The sequence below is a fragment of the Centruroides sculpturatus genome, unplaced genomic scaffold (genome assembly GCF_000671375.1).
Source record: "Centruroides sculpturatus isolate CEXI.00-Female unplaced genomic scaffold, Cexi_2.0 scaffold43, whole genome shotgun sequence".
Classification (NCBI taxonomy): Eukaryota; Metazoa; Arthropoda; class Arachnida; order Scorpiones; family Buthidae; genus Centruroides; species Centruroides sculpturatus.
Genome location: NW_019384334.1, coordinates 30,722 through 52,774, shown reverse-complemented (window position 1 = coordinate 52,774; position 22,053 = coordinate 30,722). Strand labels below are relative to the sequence as shown.

At 28.4% G+C, this 22,053-nt stretch overlaps 2 protein-coding genes across 6 annotated transcripts in view; both read right to left on the bottom strand.

Annotated features, from left to right (window-relative positions):
• Positions 1–7,915: 7,915 nt before the first annotated feature.
• LOC111631347 lies at positions 7,916–12,901 on the bottom strand. The gene is made up of 2 exons (XM_023375576.1): positions 12,821–12,901; positions 7,916–10,134 (listed from the first exon to the last, which is right to left on the bottom strand). Exon 2 carries the CDS (start codon positions 10,073–10,075, stop codon positions 8,183–8,185), a length of 1,893 nt encoding a protein of 630 aa, XP_023231344.1. The 5' UTR covers positions 10,076–10,134; positions 12,821–12,901; the 3' UTR covers positions 7,916–8,182.
• A 3,158-nt stretch (positions 12,902–16,059) lies between these two features.
• Positions 16,060–22,053, bottom strand: part of LOC111631318 — a 15,648-nt gene continuing 9,654 nt past the window's right edge. For 2 of the 5 annotated variants that reach the window (XM_023375546.1, XM_023375565.1), the window contains 3 exons: positions 19,214–19,271; positions 19,044–19,130; positions 16,060–18,383 (listed from right to left, as the gene is read on the bottom strand). In XM_023375546.1, coding sequence (XP_023231314.1) covers positions 16,432–18,383; positions 19,044–19,130; positions 19,214–19,271 — 2,097 coding nt within the window. In that variant the 3' untranslated portion in view covers positions 16,060–16,431. Of the gene's footprint in view, positions 18,384–19,043; positions 19,131–19,213; positions 19,350–20,724; positions 20,783–22,053 lie in introns of those variants that run through there. The other 3 variants (XM_023375538.1, XM_023375553.1, XM_023375558.1) reach the window with 3 other exon arrangements.

The window sequence follows — 22,053 nt, the reverse complement described above, 5'->3', positions numbered from 1 at the left end:
ACTTGGACAACAAACTGCAAACGTTAGTCTTGACTTTGCCCAAGCAATAGTTATTATCAAAAAGTAAACTATATGAATTTCATGTAAAAGAAAACTATAAGGTGAAGCGTCTACCAGTGACAAGCGGTTCTGTTCACCCAACATCAAGCGCGGTCGCACCTCGCCAAAACGGGCTGGCCACGTATTGTTTTATGGGTTTTCTCCACGTCTGAAATGATTGAATGGGGGTCACTTACTATTAAATGGATTTTCCGGATTTACCCCTAGGCAGATCATATAAGTGTTATGTTGCCATAATTGAAGAAATAAAAACAATGTAAAATAATAACAGTTGTTGAAATACAAACAGTTTATTATACGAAATTTTCAGAATATACTTCATAATTATACATTAAAAGATTAATGCTTACATTTAAAACTTTAAAATATTTTATTAAGCATTGAACATATTTATTTATAAGTTGTTTTTCTACATTGTATTGAGCTCAGATACATTTTTTTTTCAAAATTGAGGTATAAACGTTTTTATTATCTCATATTTATTGTACACATAAAGTAAATATGATAATTACAAATACTAAAATCTAATTATAAATTTAATATTGCAACATAAGCTGTAAATTTCACAAAGTATTAAAGATATATATTCATTGCAATTTACATTTGAGCTTATATTACTCCAAAAATTAACTGGATAAGAATATCATTTATTCGTTGTTTTTGTTATTATAAAGGTAATTATAGTACATGAATTATTTTTATTGTAGAAAATAGTGATCATAAATTAATTCGGATAACTTGATTATATCACATTTTTGAATATCACAATAATTATATTAAAAATACAAGTATAGTTTATTCCAGTTTGCTATTTAATGTTCATTTATCATCAGATGAAAGCTTGATATTATCTTTTAGACTCGAATATTGTTCAGTAGAAATCAAGTATTTGACTTCTCCAGCTTCTTCAACATCACTAAGAAGAGCAACTAGATTTTTACTTGTTTCTTGCAATACTTGTTCAAGATCTTCTGAAATTACTGAAGGATTCTCGACATCTTTGAAAGAATAATACAAGTTGTAAGGAATGATAGGATCAATGCATCCAAGGGCAAATTCACCACAAAAAAAATTTAAATTTATCCCATTTGAAACTATTTATTAAATTTTGAATGAGATCTACAGATTGACGAATATCACAAAGCTTTTCTGCAAAATTTTCATTATGAAAGGTATCCCCTTCTAAACGCAAGGATAAAGATTCATCCGGAAATAAAAATATCTGTAATTTATCAGATTCTTTGTAAATGTTGTGTAAATCTATCAGTGTTTTTTTAACATCTTCATAGAAAAGATCGAATTTAAGGAGGTGACAACAAATTTTGGAAAGTCGAAAGCAATATAGCTTTAATATAATTGTCATCATTTTTAAACAGGTAAAGTCTAAATATACTTTGGCATTTGACCAAAATAATTTTTTGTTAGTTTCAATTATAATTTCGTTAATACATTGAAGGCAAACTGTAGGATAATAAACATTCTGTCGAATAGCGTATATGAAATTATTTGAAAACTCTTCATTTCCATAAAGACCACAGAGAAACATTAGAATTGTATCATCGTCGGCACGATCTAGAACGATATGATTTGAACGGTAATAACAAAGAGCAACGATAAAGTCGAAGAAGCTTCTATGTATAAGATCGAAACAAGTGATTCCATCTACCTCAGAATACTTTGCAAAAATATCTAGTCCTGATATAAATTGATAGTCTTTTTCTTCTGGAAACTTTTCCTTTAACTGTCTATCTGTTAATGTTAGCAATTTGTGAATCTGGTACATTGATACGGGTACATTGATTTTACTAATTTCACATTTTTCAACCAAATATATTTCTCTCAATTTAACTAGTAAGTCTTCTCCGTATAAAAACTTTTTTTTTTTTTTTTTTACTAAATTATGATTTTCTCCCATTTTTCTTTTATATCTTTCTGTCATCAGACGAAAGATTTGAATAAACAAATCTGTCTTTGTTTTTATTTCGTCAAAGTATTCCGTTTGTAATAGACAGCATAACATATGCAACATTAACTTAAGTAAAAGCATAGAACTAAAATAAAAAATACATTTGGAGATAAATTTTAATATTTTAAACCGATTTGAAATATTTGAAATTATTTTAAAATATTGACATTTATTGTGCTTCATATTAATTTGCTTTATTATTTAATCTATTTATTACAATGGGGACTTTTCTTCATTCAAGGTGACTGCGCGCTCCTACAAGCCATCGACCAGTCGCGAAGATCTAATATTATGAGGGCTTTAAGTGATTGATAAATTTTCGACTTTTAGTTTTTGGTGTTGCATTTCATACTTGGCACTTGTCAGTCGCTGGGGATCCAAGATAACCTAATTGAGTTTGATCGAATTCAATGACTTCGATGTCAGGCCTCCTTCTAATATCATTTATAACAATTTTATTTAAATCTAACTTCTGTTTTTTTTTGCGAAGCGACAAACACGCTAGTCTGTTGCTTTAGGAATGCCAGACTACCGCTTTTTAACTTCAAGCTATGGCTATTGTAACGTGTGTTGCTACTTTAGATGTCTTGTATCTCGAACTTTCTGTACATTGTTTACGTTTAAATAACGACACTACGTTTCGTTAATTGTTTGTACTCGTTTTCAAGCAAGGTTTACAAAAATATGGTCAAGGCACGATATTACCGTGTTTCCCCGAAAATAAGACATCCGCAGAAAATAAGACCTAGCACAGATTTTGCTGAATTGCGAAATATAAGACCTCCCCCTGAAAGTAAGACCTAGCGAAGTTTTTTTAGTCGTAACGGTCATCGACAGATGGTTGAAAGTGGCCGTTGGCTTTTTGAAANTTACATATTTATCTATAGGAGTTTCATTATATAACTTCATTTTAAAAACAATAAAAACAAAAGTAAGGCACACTAAAAAAATCTGTGTATATTTGAAAATTATTTTTGCATTGCAATGTTGTTGTGATAAGTTAATTACAATCACTTTTTCTAAATTACTTTTTAGACAAAGTTTTTTTTATCTTGTAAGAAGTATTTTCAAGCGAAAGAAACTTTTCCGTACTTTACATCATAGGATATGATTATTCGTTGATGTACACATAATTGGTCGTCCCTATACCATTTGCAGAATACTAAATTCTGCTGTAAGGGTGCAAGTCCCAGAAAGAATATCTGCAATTTTACTTATTGTTAGGGAATCCAAATTCCTTTTCACCATTTGCTATAACCGTGGCTGCAACTCTGCCCGGAGAGACTATTCTTAGTTTTATATATATCAACATCACCGACCAGCAACAGCTCTTTGCTTGTTAGTTCAGTGTATCAATTGTTATTTTTGCCAAACAACTTCGGGCGTCTGCCAAATATATCTGCTTCATTTTAACAGCAAGGCATTGCAACTTTTGCATCTTCAGTTGTTTCAGATTTGTCAGGACCAAATATTTGAATCACCTAAAAATGATATAAAAAATCAGCCGGTTAGTCAACTGAATAAATGCCTTTTCTTTTACTGACGTATCCACAACTTTTATGTGTTTTGCGTGCAATCATAAAACTTCAATTACGTTACCCAAACGGACAAAGAGGCTTTGGCTGAGGTTTGTTGGAAGATTTTTTTCTAAACAATATTTCTTGAAGCTCATATCAGAAAGATTTTTTTTTCACTGATTCTATCAATGCTTTTGTTGGAGAAAAGCAAATTTTTATATTTACAACTAATTGATAAAGACCGTGAGAACACAGTAATATCGCACATATTTGGATCAAGAATTTTATGTATATTCCAAACCTTCTGCAGGTGATAAACATTGTCTGTGATGAAAACATTTTCCATGTAACATAGGACAGTGCAAATTTATAGGTGTACAATTTTTCTAATTGCAACTTAGTGACGTTCATTTTGCACAGTCAATCACAAATTTGTGTGTATATCCTATGAATACATATAACTCTCGTTGATTGAGGTCCTCCAATTTAGTGCCAGCCTGTACAGAAAAGAATTGGATACTGTTAATCGAGGTTTAATTGTACTGTATTAGAATACTGAGTTTGATATGACTAAATGCAAATATTGTGAAGATTCTGATAAAATCACGTACAGTACATTATATTAAATTTGTAAATATTTATAAAACTGATAATATGTAACTTTTGCAGGGAAGATTATTTATAAGGGGATTGACGCTATTTAATTTTTGTAATTAAAGGTCGATGAATGGAAAGATAAATAAAGTCGTTGAGTAGGACTTTATGATCCTACAACTTGTTTTTATTCTAAAAAAATAGTTACATAATGATGCAAGTATTCCTTCAGTAAACTTATTATGCAGTATATTTTACTACTCATAAAATTATTTTGCTTTTATTATAGTTACAGTTGTTGTTTAATTAATTAATTAAAAATACTAATGAGTAAACAATGCATCAAAACAGTAGCTTCGATATTCCTCTATTTTGATTCCGATATTCCTTCATTTACTGGAAATACGGGTTTATAATTTTTGTATGTAAGTGAATTGTACGCAACAAATCTGTATAAACTAATCATATCGAATCCATTTTGATTTATATAATATAAATATCATAAAATATAATATTTTGTTTCGTACGTTATTTATAATGCATTATAACTTTATAAGTTAGAACGTCATAAATGAATTTTATATAATAAAGTTAGAGTGTATGTAAGTTAATATAGTTGAAGGCTTTGTTTACATAGATTTTTAACGTATTTTTCTTGTTATGATGTTCTATTTATAAAAATTATCTAGGAAAAGGCTACTGTAAATGATGGAAAAAATTTTGTAATTTATTAAAAATTAATTAAAATATTATATGTACAAATTATTTTGTTTGAAGAAGTTTATTTTTATTCAGTAAAACTTGTCGAAAATGGTACCTGAATATAACAGAAAAAACATCTTCGAAACAAATCAATTTTTTATGTGTAAAACTTGTTTAAAACGGAAACCTGCCTTGCAGGATTCAATATTTAGTACTGTGCGATTTCAGTTTATACAGGTTTTACTGTATTGGCATTTTTATAGTAAATATATTTATAATAAACGGAGTACTATCGAATTATTTAAACATTTTCAGCATCATGTTTTAGAAGTTTCTTATAAAGTCTCTTCTTATTTATTAAAATTATTCTTCCATTAATTATTTAGTTAAAATTATTACCTGAAAAATAATTAATGATAAGTAAACGTTGTAAGAATGTTAATTTAAATTAAATTATTAACGTGTAATAAAGAAATGAAGCGCAAAAAATTATCCGAGTTCAAAGAACTTTTTGTCGGATAACTTTTTTATAGTTCAACCGAAATTCACCAAACTCTGCTATAATTAGTAGCAGCTGTCTGGTTTTATGCTACAAAAAACAGCACCAAAAATGTTAAAATACCTTCTTGTTACAAAACGTCGAATTTTAAGGGTTTTTTGATTATATCTTATCTAAGAATAGATTATATTTAAAAGCTTAAAATTTATGCACACAATAGCATTTTTTTGAGTATTCTGACATGAAAATCATTAAAATATAACGTGGAAATTTTGTACAAAAACTTGAACAACAAATTGAAAAAGTTACTCTTGGCTTCGCCCAAGCAATAATTATTATTAAAAAATAAAATATATTAATTTGAAATAATCATGAATGTCATGTAACAACAAAGTATAAGGTAAAGGGTTCATCAGTGGCCAAGCGCTTCTGTTCCCAGAACACCAGGAGCAGTTTGCGCATCGCCTGGACGGCCTGGCCACGTGTTGTTTTTTTGTGTTTTCTCCAAGTCTGTAATGCTTAAATTGAAGCCAGTTACTCTTAAAAAGACCTCCCGGAAAGCATCTTCCCATAGGCAGATCATCCAAGTGTTGCGTTGTTGTAACTAAACAAACGAAAACAAGGTAAAATAATAACAGTTGTTAAAATAAAAACACTTTATTATACAAAATTTTCAGGATATACTTCACAATTCTTTTGTGAATTATTAATGATTATATTTAAAACTTTAAAATAATTACATTAAACGTTGAACATATTTATATGTTGTTTTTCTACTTTGTATTGAGCTCAGATACATTTTTTCCCCCAAAATTAAGAAGAAAACATTTTTAATCTCTTATATTTACTGTACACACAAACTAAATATGCTAATTACAGAACAGAAATCTCGATGTTCATTATAAATTCAATGTTACATAAGCTGTAAATTTTACAAAGTATTAAAAATATCATATATTTTTGATAAATCAATAAAGGCAAACATCATGTAAGAATAAATTAATGATATAATTTATAAGAGTTAACAGTAACTGATAAATTTCTTTTAAATTCATTGTAATTTACATTCGAGCTTATATTACTCCAAGAATTGATTGGATACGAATTTTATGTATTTGTCATTTTTGTTATTATAAAGGTACAGTCTGTTACAAAAGTATAGGGACAACACAAATTTTGTGATTTTTCAAAATTCATTTACATTTTTTTATAGAAAATAGTTTTATATGTTTTAAAAGAATTACAAAATTATCATTTTCAAGCATTTTATCTTTTAATAATAATATAATAGAAGTTATCACAGTTTTCACTTTTTACTTGTTACAAAAGTATAAGTACACTTTATACATTACATAAAAATAATTTTTAAATATATTTTAAACACTTTTAATATTTGGTTTCACCTCATTTGGCTATAATTACTTTAGAAATTTTGTTAGGCGTGGAGTTCATTAATTTTTTAATTGTTCATCCTTAATTTCATCTCATGCATGCATTATTGCTATTTTAAGTTGATTTACCGATTCATATTGTTTCTTATTCTCATTAACAATGGCTGCTAAAATCCCCCATAAGTTTTTAATGGGATTCAATCTGGACTACGTTAAAGCCAGTCAATTACATCAATATTTTCTTATTTAAATCAATTTTTGTTGACATTGAGGCACGAATGGGAACATTATCTTGTTGAAACTAATATTTATGACATATATTAATACGTAAAGCACCAAATGTAATCATATTTTGTCAACAAATACGAATTCAGTTTTACCTCACCATTCATTTCATTTACTTCCAAAACCACCCCAAATCATTATAGATTCAGACCCTTCTTGTTGGCTTATTTTAACTCTGCTTTCTCTTCTTAAACCAAGCCAATAATATAAAAACCATCAGGGCCATCTAAATTGAACTTCTTTTCATCACTGAACTTATTTCTTGCCATTCTTCGGTCTATCCCATCTTGTCTTTAGCCCAGTTTAAACGCATTGATTTGTGTTTGGCAGTTAAAGGTAGCTTCATCTTCACTTTAAGTATTTTACATTGTCATTGTTTTTTAAAGTTCTCCAAACAGTCACATGAGATATACCTATTGATAATTCAGCTGCAACTTGTCTGTTGACATGTTTTTATTAGTTATAAGCTTGAAAACTTCTCTCTCATTCTTGCATGTTAAACATTTAGGAGATCCCGAACTTCTATTTTTCCATAATTTTTAATTTGTTGAAAAAAATTTGGAATAGCATTCGTAGATCTATTTATAGCTGCAGCAATTTGCTTCAAAGACTTGCCTGATCCACAGAAATAATAAATTTGACATATTTCTTGCTCCTGAAATACAGTTCCAAGAGGCATTGTTGAAAATGTTTATATAACCTTCAAAAAAGCTATCATTATAGTTAAAAATGATAACATCACACTCTAGTCGTGAAAATTTTAATTATTATTATGATAAATTAATTTTTTACAGATTTTAGGTGGAGTACCTTTACTTATATAACACATCAAAGAACGAATATTTGTAAAAAAATTATTCTGCTTTATGAAATGTAAAAATCCTGATAAAATAATTAAAATAATGATAAAAATAGTTAATAATATTTCCAATAATAATTTGAAAATAAATTTTGAATAAACACAAAATTTATGGTGTTCCTATACTTCTCTGACAGACTGTAATTATAGTACTGTACATTAATTATTTTTTTTTTTGCACAAAATATTGACTTAGTATTATACAAAGTATTGATTATAAGTTAATTGAGAAAACATAATTATATCACAATTTAAATATCATAATAATTATATTAAAAATGCAAATACAGTTCTATGCCAGATTGCTATTTACTGTTTATTTATTATAAGATGAGAGCTTGATATTAGACTCAAATATTGTTCATTAGAAATCAAGTATTTGATTTTTCCAATCAATTTATTTTTAGTAACGAGAACAACAAAATTTTTATTTGTTTCATGCGATTTCAGTTTAAGATCTTTCGGAATTATTGCAGGATTCTCGACATCTTCGAAAAAATCATACATGTTGTAATGTAGAACAGGATTATAAACACTTTTAATGAAAAGTACACCACTAAAAAACATTTTAAATTTATCCCATTTAAAGCTATTTATTAAATTATGAATGAGATCTACGGATTGACGAATATCATACATCTTTTCTGAACAAGGTTCACTATTAATGCTATTCGCTTCTAAGAATATAACACTTTTATCCAAAAATAAAAATATTTCCAATTTATCAGATTCTTTGTAAATGTTGTGTAAGTCTATTAGTTGTTTTTTAATTTTTTCATACGATTTTCTTGTGTTGGGAAAATGAAAATAAATTTGAGAAAGGTGAAAGAAACGTTGCTGAAATAAAATTGTCATCATTTCTAGACAGAAATAATCAAAACATATTTTAGCTTTTACAAGGAATATTTGTTTGTTGGTTATATGTTTAATTTCTTTAACACAGTCATCCCAAATCAGAGGAAAATAAATATGCTGTTCAATGATGTTTATGAATTCATTTGAAAATTTTTCATCTCCATAAAGACCACAGAGAAACGGTAGAATTGCAGAACCGTAATGACAATCTCCAGCGTTTTGCATGGAATGGTAGTAACAAAGAGCAATGATAAATTCGAGAAAGCTTCTATGTATAAAATCGAAATAACGAATTCCTTCTACCTCAGAATACTTTGCAAATATATCTAGTCCTAATATAAATTGGTAGTCTTTTTCTTCTGAAAACTGTTTCTTTAAGTGTTTATCTGATAAAATTAGCGATTCGTGAATGTCAAAAAAATACATTATGTTACCTATTTTTCTTTTTTTAAATATAATGTCCAAATATATTTTTCCCAATTTAACTACTAAGTCCTCTCCGTAGAAAAACTTTCCTTTTATTAAATTATGTTCATTTTCCATTTTTCTCATATATCTTTTTATTACAAGACGAAAGATTTGAATGAACAAATCGGTCTTTGTTTTTATTTTGCAAAAGTATTTAGTTTGTGGTAGACAGCATAACATATGCAACATTAATGGACATTCAGCTAAGGCAGAATGAAAATCACTGAATTTTATCAACTTTATAAGTTCATCCCGTCTGCCGTTATCATCATTAATAACCAATTTAATATACTTTTCTTTCAGTTCTTGTGAAAATCCTTCAATAATGAATCTCATATTAAAGTATTCTCTTATATTTTCGGCAGCGTAAGGACGGCAAGTAACAAGAATTGTCATTTGTTTCGAAATATAAAATGAATCGTTTTCAATAAACTGTATAATCAAATCTTTACCATTTATTTCGTCGAATCCATCCAGAATGATTAATAAATTAAATCCTCTTTGTCTTAATTTATCTCTAGAATTGGTATCTGTGTTTTCACAGATACGTTGGAGAATCTCATCTGTTATACTTTTCTTCTTTAATTCTCGCAAAACAATAACGACAGTAAAATCATAATGTCCTAAGTAATCGGTACGGGAAGTATCTGTACCCCAATCGTAGGCTATTTTCTGACAAAATGTAGTTTTGCCATAACCGGGATCACCAGTGACTAACATTGCAACATGTGTGTCGATTGATTTTGGAAAAATCTGTGTAAACTGAATAGTTTCTCCTGCTATTTTACATAAGAAATCTGCTTTCTGAACAGTAAGTTCGATGAAGTAGTCTGTTAAGGGAAAGTCTTTACTTCTTTCACTCCACAACAAAGATTTCATGTAAGCATTTTTAGTCTTGTGATAATTAATTAAAGTTTCTCTCTTTATCTGAAAAAATTCTGAAAAATATTAAAACAAATAAATATATTTTATAATTTTTATTATACTTGAAAAATTTAAGATTACTAATTTAAACACTACGTGTGTAAATTTTAAATACATCAAACAACTTGTCACGTTATCATTGTAAAGAATTTTAAATTTAGGATCAAGCTTAAACTAATCTTTCAACCAGCATCATGAATAATATTAATTTGTTGTCGTTCCCTATCCTCCCTACGCTGATTGATATTACTGTGAAACAAGTGTTTTCATATAGGTACGGATGTGTGTGGTCTCAGAGCTATAATAGGGATATTTGAGCTTGCACACAAATGTAGCACGATGTGTTTGCACATTAGGAAAAATGTCGAAGTAAAAAGTACAGAAATTATTATAAAATGTGAAGAATGTAATGTTTGAAATCATTTTTTAAATTGCTAATAGTAAACTGCATTTCGCAGATATGACAACAATACTATAACAACTAGCATTTGCTGAGATATTGTTTAATCAAATAATACATTAATGTTTTCTGGACGTATTTCATACGCCATCCATCTTCATGCGTGAATCTCGAATATAAACTTACGAAACGAAAGATTCGAACTACAAAAATTTGTGAATTTTTATAAACTTATATTTTTAAATTACAAACTTAAAAAAACTTTTTAAACAAATTNTTTTCTTGAAATTACTTAAAACTTATGAATTATTTTGTTATTTTCAAATACTTAAAACAAATAATAAGTAAATTTAATGATATCGTAATGCATAATTGTGTTATTCAAAAATATATTGATAAAAGTAACTGCTAATTGTATATATATGTAATCGAGATGAGTTGAAGATGATAATGATAATAAGTGCAGAGTCTAAACAGTTCGGAGATTAAAGTTGAAATTTGGTTCACGGTTAAGGTACGTCACGGGAATGTACAGTGTAAAGGGTTTATTGGAAATTTATATTGCGAGAGCAAGGGAGAAGCTTAAGGAATACCCTGAAGAATTCGGCTTGTACTGTATTATTTTATATGCGGTTTTTTGCGTTTTTGTTAAAAATCGAACATATTTTTAGACTCATCTGAAAATCTAATTAACCCCTCTCTCTTAAATTTTAATAACCAATGTAAAACCTATAAATTACTTTTGTAATTATTTGGTGATTTTAATTGGAGTCACTACAAACGACGGAATAATATACGAAGTTAGGGAAGGAATACCTAAAAATATCATTAATGCTACTTATGCTCATAAAGATTTAATAATTATTGTTCCACAGTCTCTGCATGGGATGTTCCGCAGTACTAAAATATGTGTATAGAGCCATACGGCTGATTATTTAAGATGGTAGTTTAAGGATCTAGGACCGGGTAATGGATTTCTAGAGTGGAATAATCCCAAAAGTTTTGTGGGTTGTCTTTGGATACGTCAGCACCATACTTCGCCATCTGTCCACCTCGTTGTGGGCCTAGCCGAATTCAAAATGGTCGACATAAATGACTCTCGTAGTGACCACAGGTTAGAAGAGCTTAAATAAGCCTTGAAATGTTGACAGTTCTATACGATAGAATGACATAGGGTTTGTATTACTTGCAGTAGAAAATTCGAAATAGTTCGTTCAAAAATACTAATTTTTTTTACAAATTAAAGTACAATATGAGTAAATAAGAAAAAAACTTCTTCTTATCAATGATTAGTATTAATATCTTTTTGATGTAGAAATTATAATTAAAACACTTCAATTACCTTTACTCTTTGTCCTTTTTTGTTTTGGATGTTCTCCACTACTTGACAAATACAGAAAACAAATATTTTATATCCTCGCTGTAGTCAGTGATAAACGAAGACAGAAAAACCGTCAAACAGAGAAAACGGAACTAAAACTATCCACCCCTAAACTGACTGTATATTTTAAAAAATAATTACTGTCTGCTACTTTTTCTGTTTCTGCATTTAAGGCCAGACATTCCAATTCCTGTAATGTTACAATAATTAAGACTTAATATGTTAATTAAAATGTTATAGAATTATTTTTAATACCTATTATATGGTTATAAGACAAATATGTTTGCTGTAAAACATAATAATTAACACAAAATCGTGTACTTGTAGTTAAAGTCGAGAGAACCTTAAGGTGTTACGTCATTTTCATTACTAAAGAACTATCATAGCATTTAAATCATCATCAGTCTTACACATGTGGAAAATACAACTTTATTTTAGTTTAAGAATCGTATTGCCAATATACATTTATGTTTCAATGTTACTTAATTTTAGAATTAAATGTTAAATAAAGGCAACATAATAGTATAAGCTGCGAGAGTAAACAATCAAGAAAATGCCACATTATATTTTAAAAGTTTATTTTATATTTGCGACCAAATAATCTAATATATCTGCAAGTGGTTTGATGCAAAAATTGCTATCTACTAGGCAAAGTGTACAGTTAATTCTAATTTTTATATTTTTGCTCTAACAATAAAAGTCAGTAGATAATTATAACATGTCTTATGTAGGCTACAGGAATTTTTTAACAAAAATTTCTGGAATATTTAGACAAATTTCACTTATTTATCGTCATTTATTAATTTCTATTATAAACTTAAACTTTAATAATATACTGTATATCAATTGTTTCTATATATTATTATTATTAATACTTAATTTTAAAAAAGATACTCCAGCTTATATTATTTGCAATTACCTGAATCATTTTTATCAGTTGAACTTGATGGTTGTTGTATATTAAAAACATTTCCTACATGGACGGTTGAGTCTTTTATATTAATTCCTAATAATAGTGATAAAGTATATTATAAAATAGTGTTTTTATTTTCTTGTAGAGATTTACTGTATATTTAAAAAAATAATTACTGTCTGCTATTCNAAAGTACAATATGAGTAAATAAGAAAAAAACTTCTTCTTATCAATGATTAGTATTAATATCTTTTTGATGTAGAAATTATAATTAAAACACTTCAGTTACCTTTACTCTACGTCCTTTTTTGTTTTGGATGTTCTCCACTACTTGACAAATACAGAAAACAAAGATTTTATATCCTCGCTGCAGTCAGTGATAAACGAAGACAGAAAACCATCAAACAGAAAAAACGGAACTAAAACTATCCACCCCTAAACTGTAGAGGTATGGATAACAGGTAACGTTGCTATCTTCGCTAATCACGTAAGTCTTATGATCGTAACACGTATGACTATAAAAGTAATACGTGTTACGTAGTCACTTCTATTATCTTAAGATAAGAGAGATGACGATGATGGCTTCTCACTTGTGAATCTGTTTTTTTTTAGTCGAGTCAACATTACTTTTAACTTTTAACATTACTGGTTGGTTAATTTATGCCATTATTTTGTTTCTATAGCATCGGTTCGTGAGAAATAAGGGATGCTTTCATTATCAAGAGCCGAAGTTTTATCTCTGAACATTAAATAAAACATAAAGCCTGCAGCCAACAGATGATTAAACAGTGCTATCTCGTTATACAAAAATATTCACTGGAATCGGACTTACTTTTTATTTACACGTGTACTGTACGTATTTAATAAACTAATCTGTTCAAAAATGTAAAGTAAATTAAGATCAGATTGTTCTTTTAAATATAATTTTTAAAAGTAAAAATAAAACATTATATTTTAATTCATTTAAAAGTCAAACCAGCAACGAGTTGCTCAAGTTTACTCACATTTAAAATTTTGGTGTAGCTATTTGTAATCATATTTTTTTAAAAAGTTATTTACTTTTAAGTATTATAAAACGTCAAAACGCTTAATTTTGAGTGTAGGAAATAGTTTTATTTAACCACTTTGTAGATAAGTAACCCCTGTATCATTTGTCAAAAATTTTTAAAATATTTTTGGGATGTTTCTTTATTAAGAAGATTGGCTATTAGATTTTGATGGTCGATGGTCGAGGAGGTGGGAAGATAGAAAAAGACACGTGCCATATCTCCAGTGGGGACGGAATAAATAAAGAATTTACTTGTTATTAGCATTTATACTGTTTAATAAAACTCGTCTCTACTTCCAATTTAAGTTTTTTGCCACTTTATGATAGTTAATAATATAAAAAGTTTCTATATAAAATTTCCTAACAGATGGTGCGCGTACAATTTTAAAAGTTTTTACTAGCAAAGTTAAGCAACTAGTTGCAAAATTTTTGAAATTAGCTGCTAGTCTTATTTGAAAACAGTTAAAAATTTACTATATTTTATTGAATAATTGATTAATTTATATTGGCAATAATTAATCTATACAATATCGTTATCTGTTTTCTGTTATTTCACAATTGTAACGCAATAATTTTAGCTAAGTAATACTTATGAAAATATAAAAAAAGTGTTAATTTTTAAAAATTTATAATTATTTATTGATTAGAAATTATAAATTTTATAACACTTCTTATTACTTATTCTAATATTTAAAACTGATTATCAAGATACACCATTTTACCATGTTAACGACTCCTCACTTATCTGAGAGTAAAGTATATTTTCAGAAATATAACAAATGCGGTCTATTGAGTATTGTGACATCGAACTCATTAAAATCTAACGTGGGAATTTTTACTTAAAACTTGGACAACGTTCTGCAAACGTTACCCCAGTAGTTTAGGCTTCGACCAAGCAGTAATTATTATCAAAAAGTAGACTATATAAGTTTGGAATAATCATGAATGTCTTGTAACAACGAACTATAAAATGAAAAATCCACCAGTGGCCGAGCGGTTCTGTTCTCCGAACACTAGGTGATGGTTCCTGCCTCGCCAGGATGAGCTGGCCACGTGTTGTATTTCTGGTTTTCCCCACGTCTGTAACGCCTAAATAGGTACCAGTTACTCTTAAAAAGATCTTCCGGAAAGCATCCATCCTAGGAAGATCACCAAAGTGTTGCGTTGCCGTGAATAAACGAACAAAAACAAGGTAAAATAATAATAGTTGTTTTCAGGATATACTTCATAATTCTACTTTGAATTATTAATGCCTACATTTGAAACTTTAAAATATTACATTAAGCATTTAACATATTTATAAGTTGTTTTTCTTCTTTATATTTAGCTCAGATACAATTTTTTTTTTTTAAAATTAAGGTGAAATCGTTTTTAATCATTCATATTTATTGTATAAACAAACAAAATATACTAATTACAAAACAGAAATTTNGTATAGATATAATCGTCTTTTATGTATAGTAGACCCCTATAACACGGGTTCCTATAGTTCGGATTCCTATATCACGGCGAAAAAATTGCGAGAGTATCCGTACAAACATGCTAAAAAAAACTCCTATAATTCGGTAAAACGTCATCGCCGACTCGTGTCGCGACAGGATTGCAGAAACCGCTGAGTTTAAACTAGCAGCGAATCTATTAAAAACCATTTATTATTTAACGTCCATAAAAATTATATTTATATTAATGATGTCTCTAAAGTTCAGCGAATATTTCTCAGAAAAAATAATTTATCAGGAAACACGCGAGCGCGATTCGACGACAATCTCCACGACGAAAACAAGCTTAAGCAACGGCGTAGTCGAACGGTGCACATTCGTAAGTAATCCTACAATTTTTTGTTTATAGCATAGTTTATGTGGATTATTCTCAAAAAAATTATACGTATTTTGGAAATGTTGAGTCGAATTAGTCTAGAATCGATTAATTTTATGGAAGAAAACCTTTCAAACAGCCGTAGTCCGTAAACTGCATACGTGCCGGGCTGTGATTGGCTNAAATATTACATTAAGCATTTAACATATTTATAAGTTGTTTTTCTTCTTTATATTTAGCTCAGATACAATTTTTTTTTTTTAAAATTAAGGTGAAATCGTTTTTAATCATTCATATTTATTGTATAAACAAACAAAATATACTAATTACAAAACAGAAATTTTAATGTTTATTATAAATTCAATGCTACATAAGCTACATATCTCACAAAGTATTAAAAAATAACATAAATTTTTGATAAATCAATAAAGCCAGACATTACGTACAAATAAATTCATAAAATTATTTATAAGAGTTAACAGTACCTAATAAATTTCTTTTAAATTCACTGTAATATGCATTTGAGCTTATATTACTTTAAGAAGTGACTAGATAAAAATTTCATTTATTCGTTGTTTTTGTTATTATAAAAGTAATTATAGCACATTATTTTAATTGTAGAAAATATTCAATTGTTATTATACAAAGCATTGATCATAAATTAATCAGAAAAAGTCATTATATCACATTCTGAATATCACAATGATTATATTAAAAATTCAAATATAGTTTATGCAAAATTGCAATATACTGCTCATTTATCATCAGACGATAGCTTGATATTATCTTTTAGATTTAAATATTGTTCATTAGAAATCAAGTATTTAACTTCTCCAATGAATTCATCTTTGGTAAGGAGAGCAACAAGACTTTTACTTCTTTTATGCAATTTTAGATTAAGATCTTTTGGAATTACTGTAGGATTCTCGACGTCTTTGAAAAAATTATACATGCTGTAATGAAGAATAGGATTAATACGTCTAAGGGCAAATACACCACTAAAACAAATTTTAAATTTATCCCATTTGAAACTATTTATTAACTTTTGAATGAGAATAACGGATTGACGAATATCACAAATCTTTTCTAAACAAGGTTCATTTTTAAAGCTATTTCCTTCATTCACGAATTTAATACTTTTATCCAAAAGTAAAAATATCTCCAATTTATCAGATTCTTTGTAAATCTTTTGTAAGTCTATTAGTTGTTTTGTAATTTTTTCATACAAATGTTTTGCGTCGGGAAAATGAAAATAAATTTGAGAAAGTCGAAAGTAAGGTAGCTCTAATATAATTGTCATCATTTTTAAATAGGTAAAATCAAAATATACTTTAGCATTTGAACAGAATAATTGTTTGTTGGTTATATTTTTAATTTCATTAACACATTCGAGCAAACATGTAGGATGATAAACATTCTGTCGAATAGCGTATATGAAATTACTTGAAAATTCTTCATCTCCACAAAGACCGCAGAGAAACGTTAAAATTATAAAATCTTTCGCACAATCTAGAGGGATATGTTTTGAATGGTAATAACAAAGAGCGATGATAAAGTCGAAAAAGCTTCTATGTAGAAAATCGAAACAACTAATTCCATTTACCTCAAAATACTTTGCAAAAATGTCTAGTCCCAATATAAATTGAAAGTCTTCTTCTTCCGGAAACTTTTTCTTTAACTGTTTATCTGTTAACGTTAGCAATTTGTGAATCTCGTACATTGATATGGGCTTATCTATTTTACTCATTTTGGATCTTTTGTCCAAATGTATTTCTCCTAATTTAACCAGTAAGTTTTCTCCATAGAAAAACTTTCCTTTTTTTAAATGATGTTTTTCTCCCATTTTTCTCATATATCTTTTTATCACCAGACGAAAAATTTGAATGAACAAATCTGTTTTAGTTTGTATTTTGTGAAAGTATTTCGTTTGTGGTAGACAGCATAACATATGCAACATTAACGGACATTCAGCTAAGGCAGAATGAAAATTGCTGAATTTTATCAAGTTTATAAGTTCATCCCGTCTGCCGTTATCATCGTTAATAACTAATTTAATATACCTTTCTTTCTGTTGTTGTGAAAATCCTCGAATAACGAATCTCATATGTGCGTATTTTCTTATATTTTCGGCAGCGTGAGGACGACAAGTAACAAGAATTGTCATTAATTTAGAAATATCGACTGAATCTTTTTTAATAAATTGTATAATTGAATCTTTATTATCTGTTTCGTCGAATCCATCCAGAATGATTAATAAATTAAATCCTTTTTCTCTTAACGTCTTTTTAAGACTGGAATCTGTATTTTCACAAATTCTTTGCAGAATCTCGTCTGTTATACTTTTCTTCTCTAATTCTCGCAAAATAATGACGATAGTAAAATCATAATGTCCTAAGTAGTCGGTACCGGATGTATCGGTACCCCAATCATATGCTATTTTATTACAAAACGTAGTTTTTCCATAACCGGGATCACCAGTGACTAACATTACAACATGTTTGTCCGTTGATTCTGGAAAAATCTGTGTGAACTGAATAGTTTCTCCTTCCTTTTTCCCTAATAAATCTGCTTCCTTAACTGTAAGTTCGATGAAGTAGTCTTTTAAGGGAAAGTCTTTGCTTCCTTCACTCCACAACAAAGATTTCATATAAGCATTTTCAGTATTGTAATATTTCATTAAGCATTCTCTCTGTATCTGAAAAGATTCTGAAAAATATTATACATATAAACGTAATTTTTCTATAGTTTTTTTTTATATTTCAAAAATTTAACGTTACTAGTTTGAACACTACCGGTTTAAATTTTAAACACACCCAAAAATTTATCACTTTTTATTACGACTGTAAAGTATTTTAAATATAGGGTCAAGCCTGAACTAAACTTTTAATCAGCATCATAAATAATATGGATTAGTTGTTGTTCCCTATCCTTCGTATTGTGATTGACACTACTTTGAAACATGTGTTTTCTTATAGGATACAGTAGTGACTTGTCATTGATCTATAATAGGAGTATTTTAGCTTGAAGACTTAAAGAAAATTAAATAAATAAATAAATTTAATTAGTAAAATATGAAGATATTGCTATCTACTAGACAAACTGTACTGTTAATTGTAATTATTATATTTGTGCTTTCACAATAAAAGTCAATAGATATATAGTGCATGTCTTATATTAAGCACTTTTTAAAACAAAAATTACTGGCAAATTCAGACAAATTTCACTTAACGTCATTTATAAATTTGGAATATAAACTTAAAATTCAATAATATAAATCAATTGTTTCTAAATATTATGATTATTATTAATTTACTTCACATATTTAATTTGAATTAATATATTTTAGCTTATATTATTTTAAGTTACCTGGATCATTGTTATCAGTTGAACTGGATGGTTTATTTATATTATAAATATCTCCCAGATGGACGGTTGAGCCGTGTATTTCAATATCTGACAATAGTGATAAAATATATTATAAAATGTTGTTTTTATTTTTATGTATAGATTTAATGTATATATTTAAAAATAATTACGCTCTGCTATTCTTCCCGTTGCTGTATCTGAGGTATCTAATGCCAAACTTTCCAATTTCTGTAACGTTTCAATAATTAAGACTTAATACAGTAGAGCGTCGATTATCCGAAACTCAATCATCCGAAAGAATTCCAGTCGGCAATTTTAAATTTTCGCCAGTGCTGTGGCGCTGCAATCTTTGTCTTCAGCTACTCAAATCTTTTACGTTTTTGATACTAAATAAACTTCTGATGTATAATTTTTATTGTTTTTATATTTTTCAATATATTTATTTTGTTCGCACAAAATGAATAAATAATTTTTAACGATACAATAGTCTTCGTTAGGCTTAAAATCGACGAAAATTCAACGCGAAGCGACACGCAACGGAGAAAAATGTCAAGATGGAATAAATTAATATATTTTTTCGTGCATAATCGGTTATCCGAAACATCGATCTTTACAACAACCCCAGTCTCCAATTGATTCGGATAATCGACGCTCTACTGTATATTAATTAAAATGTTATAGAATTAATTATAATATATATATATATATTATATATTAAATTAATATATATTATATATCTATATATATATATGGACATGTATGTCCCTATATTTCACTTTTCCGCCAAAACTACACATCGCACATGAATGGCGTTTGTATGTGGTAGTAGCCCCAGGTCTCCATTCGTGCACTATGGTGGTTGCGTCTCGATAGCTATAAGGGTGCGGGAGATATGGGCTTGAAAGTGGTTGAAAGTGGCTTTGTATTTCGAATGTTTTGTTCGAATTTGTTCAAATTAAATTCAAACAAATTCGAATATTGGTTCGATTATAGAACGATTGTAAAGTTTCAGAAACGTTGAAAATAGTTTGTTTGACTGGACGTGAACAGGAGACGTCCAGAAATAAAATCGGGAGCAGGTCTCTAATTTGTCTGGAAACGGAGGACCTAATTCTTGCATTCTGTGAAAACGGGTAAGATTGGCTATAATGTGATTATCTTAATTAATCTTCACTATCGTTACTTTTTAAAAACCCAGCGAAGCGGGTCCTTGCAGCTAGTCTATTATAAAGTCGTAAGACAAAGATGTATGCTATAATACATAATTATTAACTTAAAATCGTGTACTTGCAGTTAGTCAAGAGAATCTTAAGGTGTTACATCGTTTTTATTTATAAAGAACTATTGTAGCAGGAAACAATAAATAATAAACAATAATTAAGTCAAAATCCAATCATTTGTTATTTGTTTCGCTTAATAATTTCATGAGAAGATAGATGTATATAGAATTTTAAACACTATTTATCACGTTTAACAGCTGAGATGTTTTCTAAATTCTGTGATTATACAGTAATTATTTTAGTTGCACGACTGAATAAAGCTTATGATTGTTGACACGACTGAACTGCTATAATGTAATCTTTATAATCGTTGTTGTAACTTGTGTAGATAGAATTGTCTTTTATGTATTTTTTTACTGTCTCAAATAACATTAAATTTATCAATAAAAAATTAAGTTTACCTGACTTTCCGCCATATTTCAGTACGAAGATCAAAGTTTAAAAGATCTGCTTTTTAATTTAAATATATAGATATTTTCTTATCTAAAATGTAAATATATGCGTATTATTGAAAAGAAATTACCTTTTAAAATTAATTATATTGACGAAATGAATAAATAGATGAGAAAAATTTAATTAGTAGAGTTTATATTATACGAAAAAGATTTTAATATTTACATCAAATTTTACTGTACTATTTTAAACGTGGAATTTTGTGGGAAATTGAACTCGAAAATAATTATAGACACATCTAAAATTGTAATTAATCTCTCTCTCTTAAAAGATAATAAACAATTTAAAATTTATAAATTCCTATTAATTTATTAATTTATTAACTATTAATTATACAATAATATATAATAAAACCTAAAAATTTGTAATTATCTGATGGTTTTAATTGGGGCCACTACAAACGATAAAATAATATATGAATTTAGAGAAGGAACAGCTAATAATATCATAAATGCTGCTTGTATTTATACGGATTTAATAATAATTGTGCTACAATCTCTGCATGGGTGTTCAGCAGTCCTGAAATATCTGTATAAAGCTATACGGCTCTGTAACTAAGATGGCAGCCTACCGCTTCAGGATCCGGGATGGATTCCGAAAGAGTGGAATAAACCCAAGGATTTTTCGAAGTGGACTTTGTATACGTTGGCCTCATCCGACCGCCTCATTGTGAGTCTTACAAATGGTCGATATAAATAGCTCTCTTAGTGATAGAAGAGCTTATAAAAAAGTCCTAAACTTCTGTAGAATAGAATGACATGTGGTTTGTATAACTTGCAGTAGAAAATTCGAAATACAGTCGACCCCCTATAACGTGCGTACCTATAACGGAAATTCCTATAACGTAGCGAAAAAATTGTATAAACATTCGTATAAAGGAGCTCCGAAAACGTCGTCGCCGACTCGTTTCGCGAAAAGATTGATATAAACCGGACCAATAGTGGATGAAACGCCAAACTACTTTTCTTCGCCCTGCGCCACGCTACTGAGCAGCTAAATTGAGTTTGCTATCGTCTGTACAGTATTGTATATAAATTAGGACTGTACATATAATTATATATTAATTATATATAAATTAGGTACTGTATATATAATTATATATTAACTTAATTTATTGTAAATTTATTATAATTATATATATGTATTCCGCCGCCTGGCGCCACGCTACGGAGATTTTAGGCTAATAAGTTGAGTTTATTATCGTCTGTACAGTATGTAAATTAGGTACCGTAAGTCTAATACAGCACTAATTTTATACATTTCTTGTGAAAGAAACA

What these genes read in the sequence shown, in the direction of transcription:
- LOC111631347 (XM_023375576.1), bottom strand. Translation starts at nt 10,075, where the DNA reads ATGAAATCTTTGTTGTGGAGTGAAAGAAGTAAAGACTTTCCCTTAACA.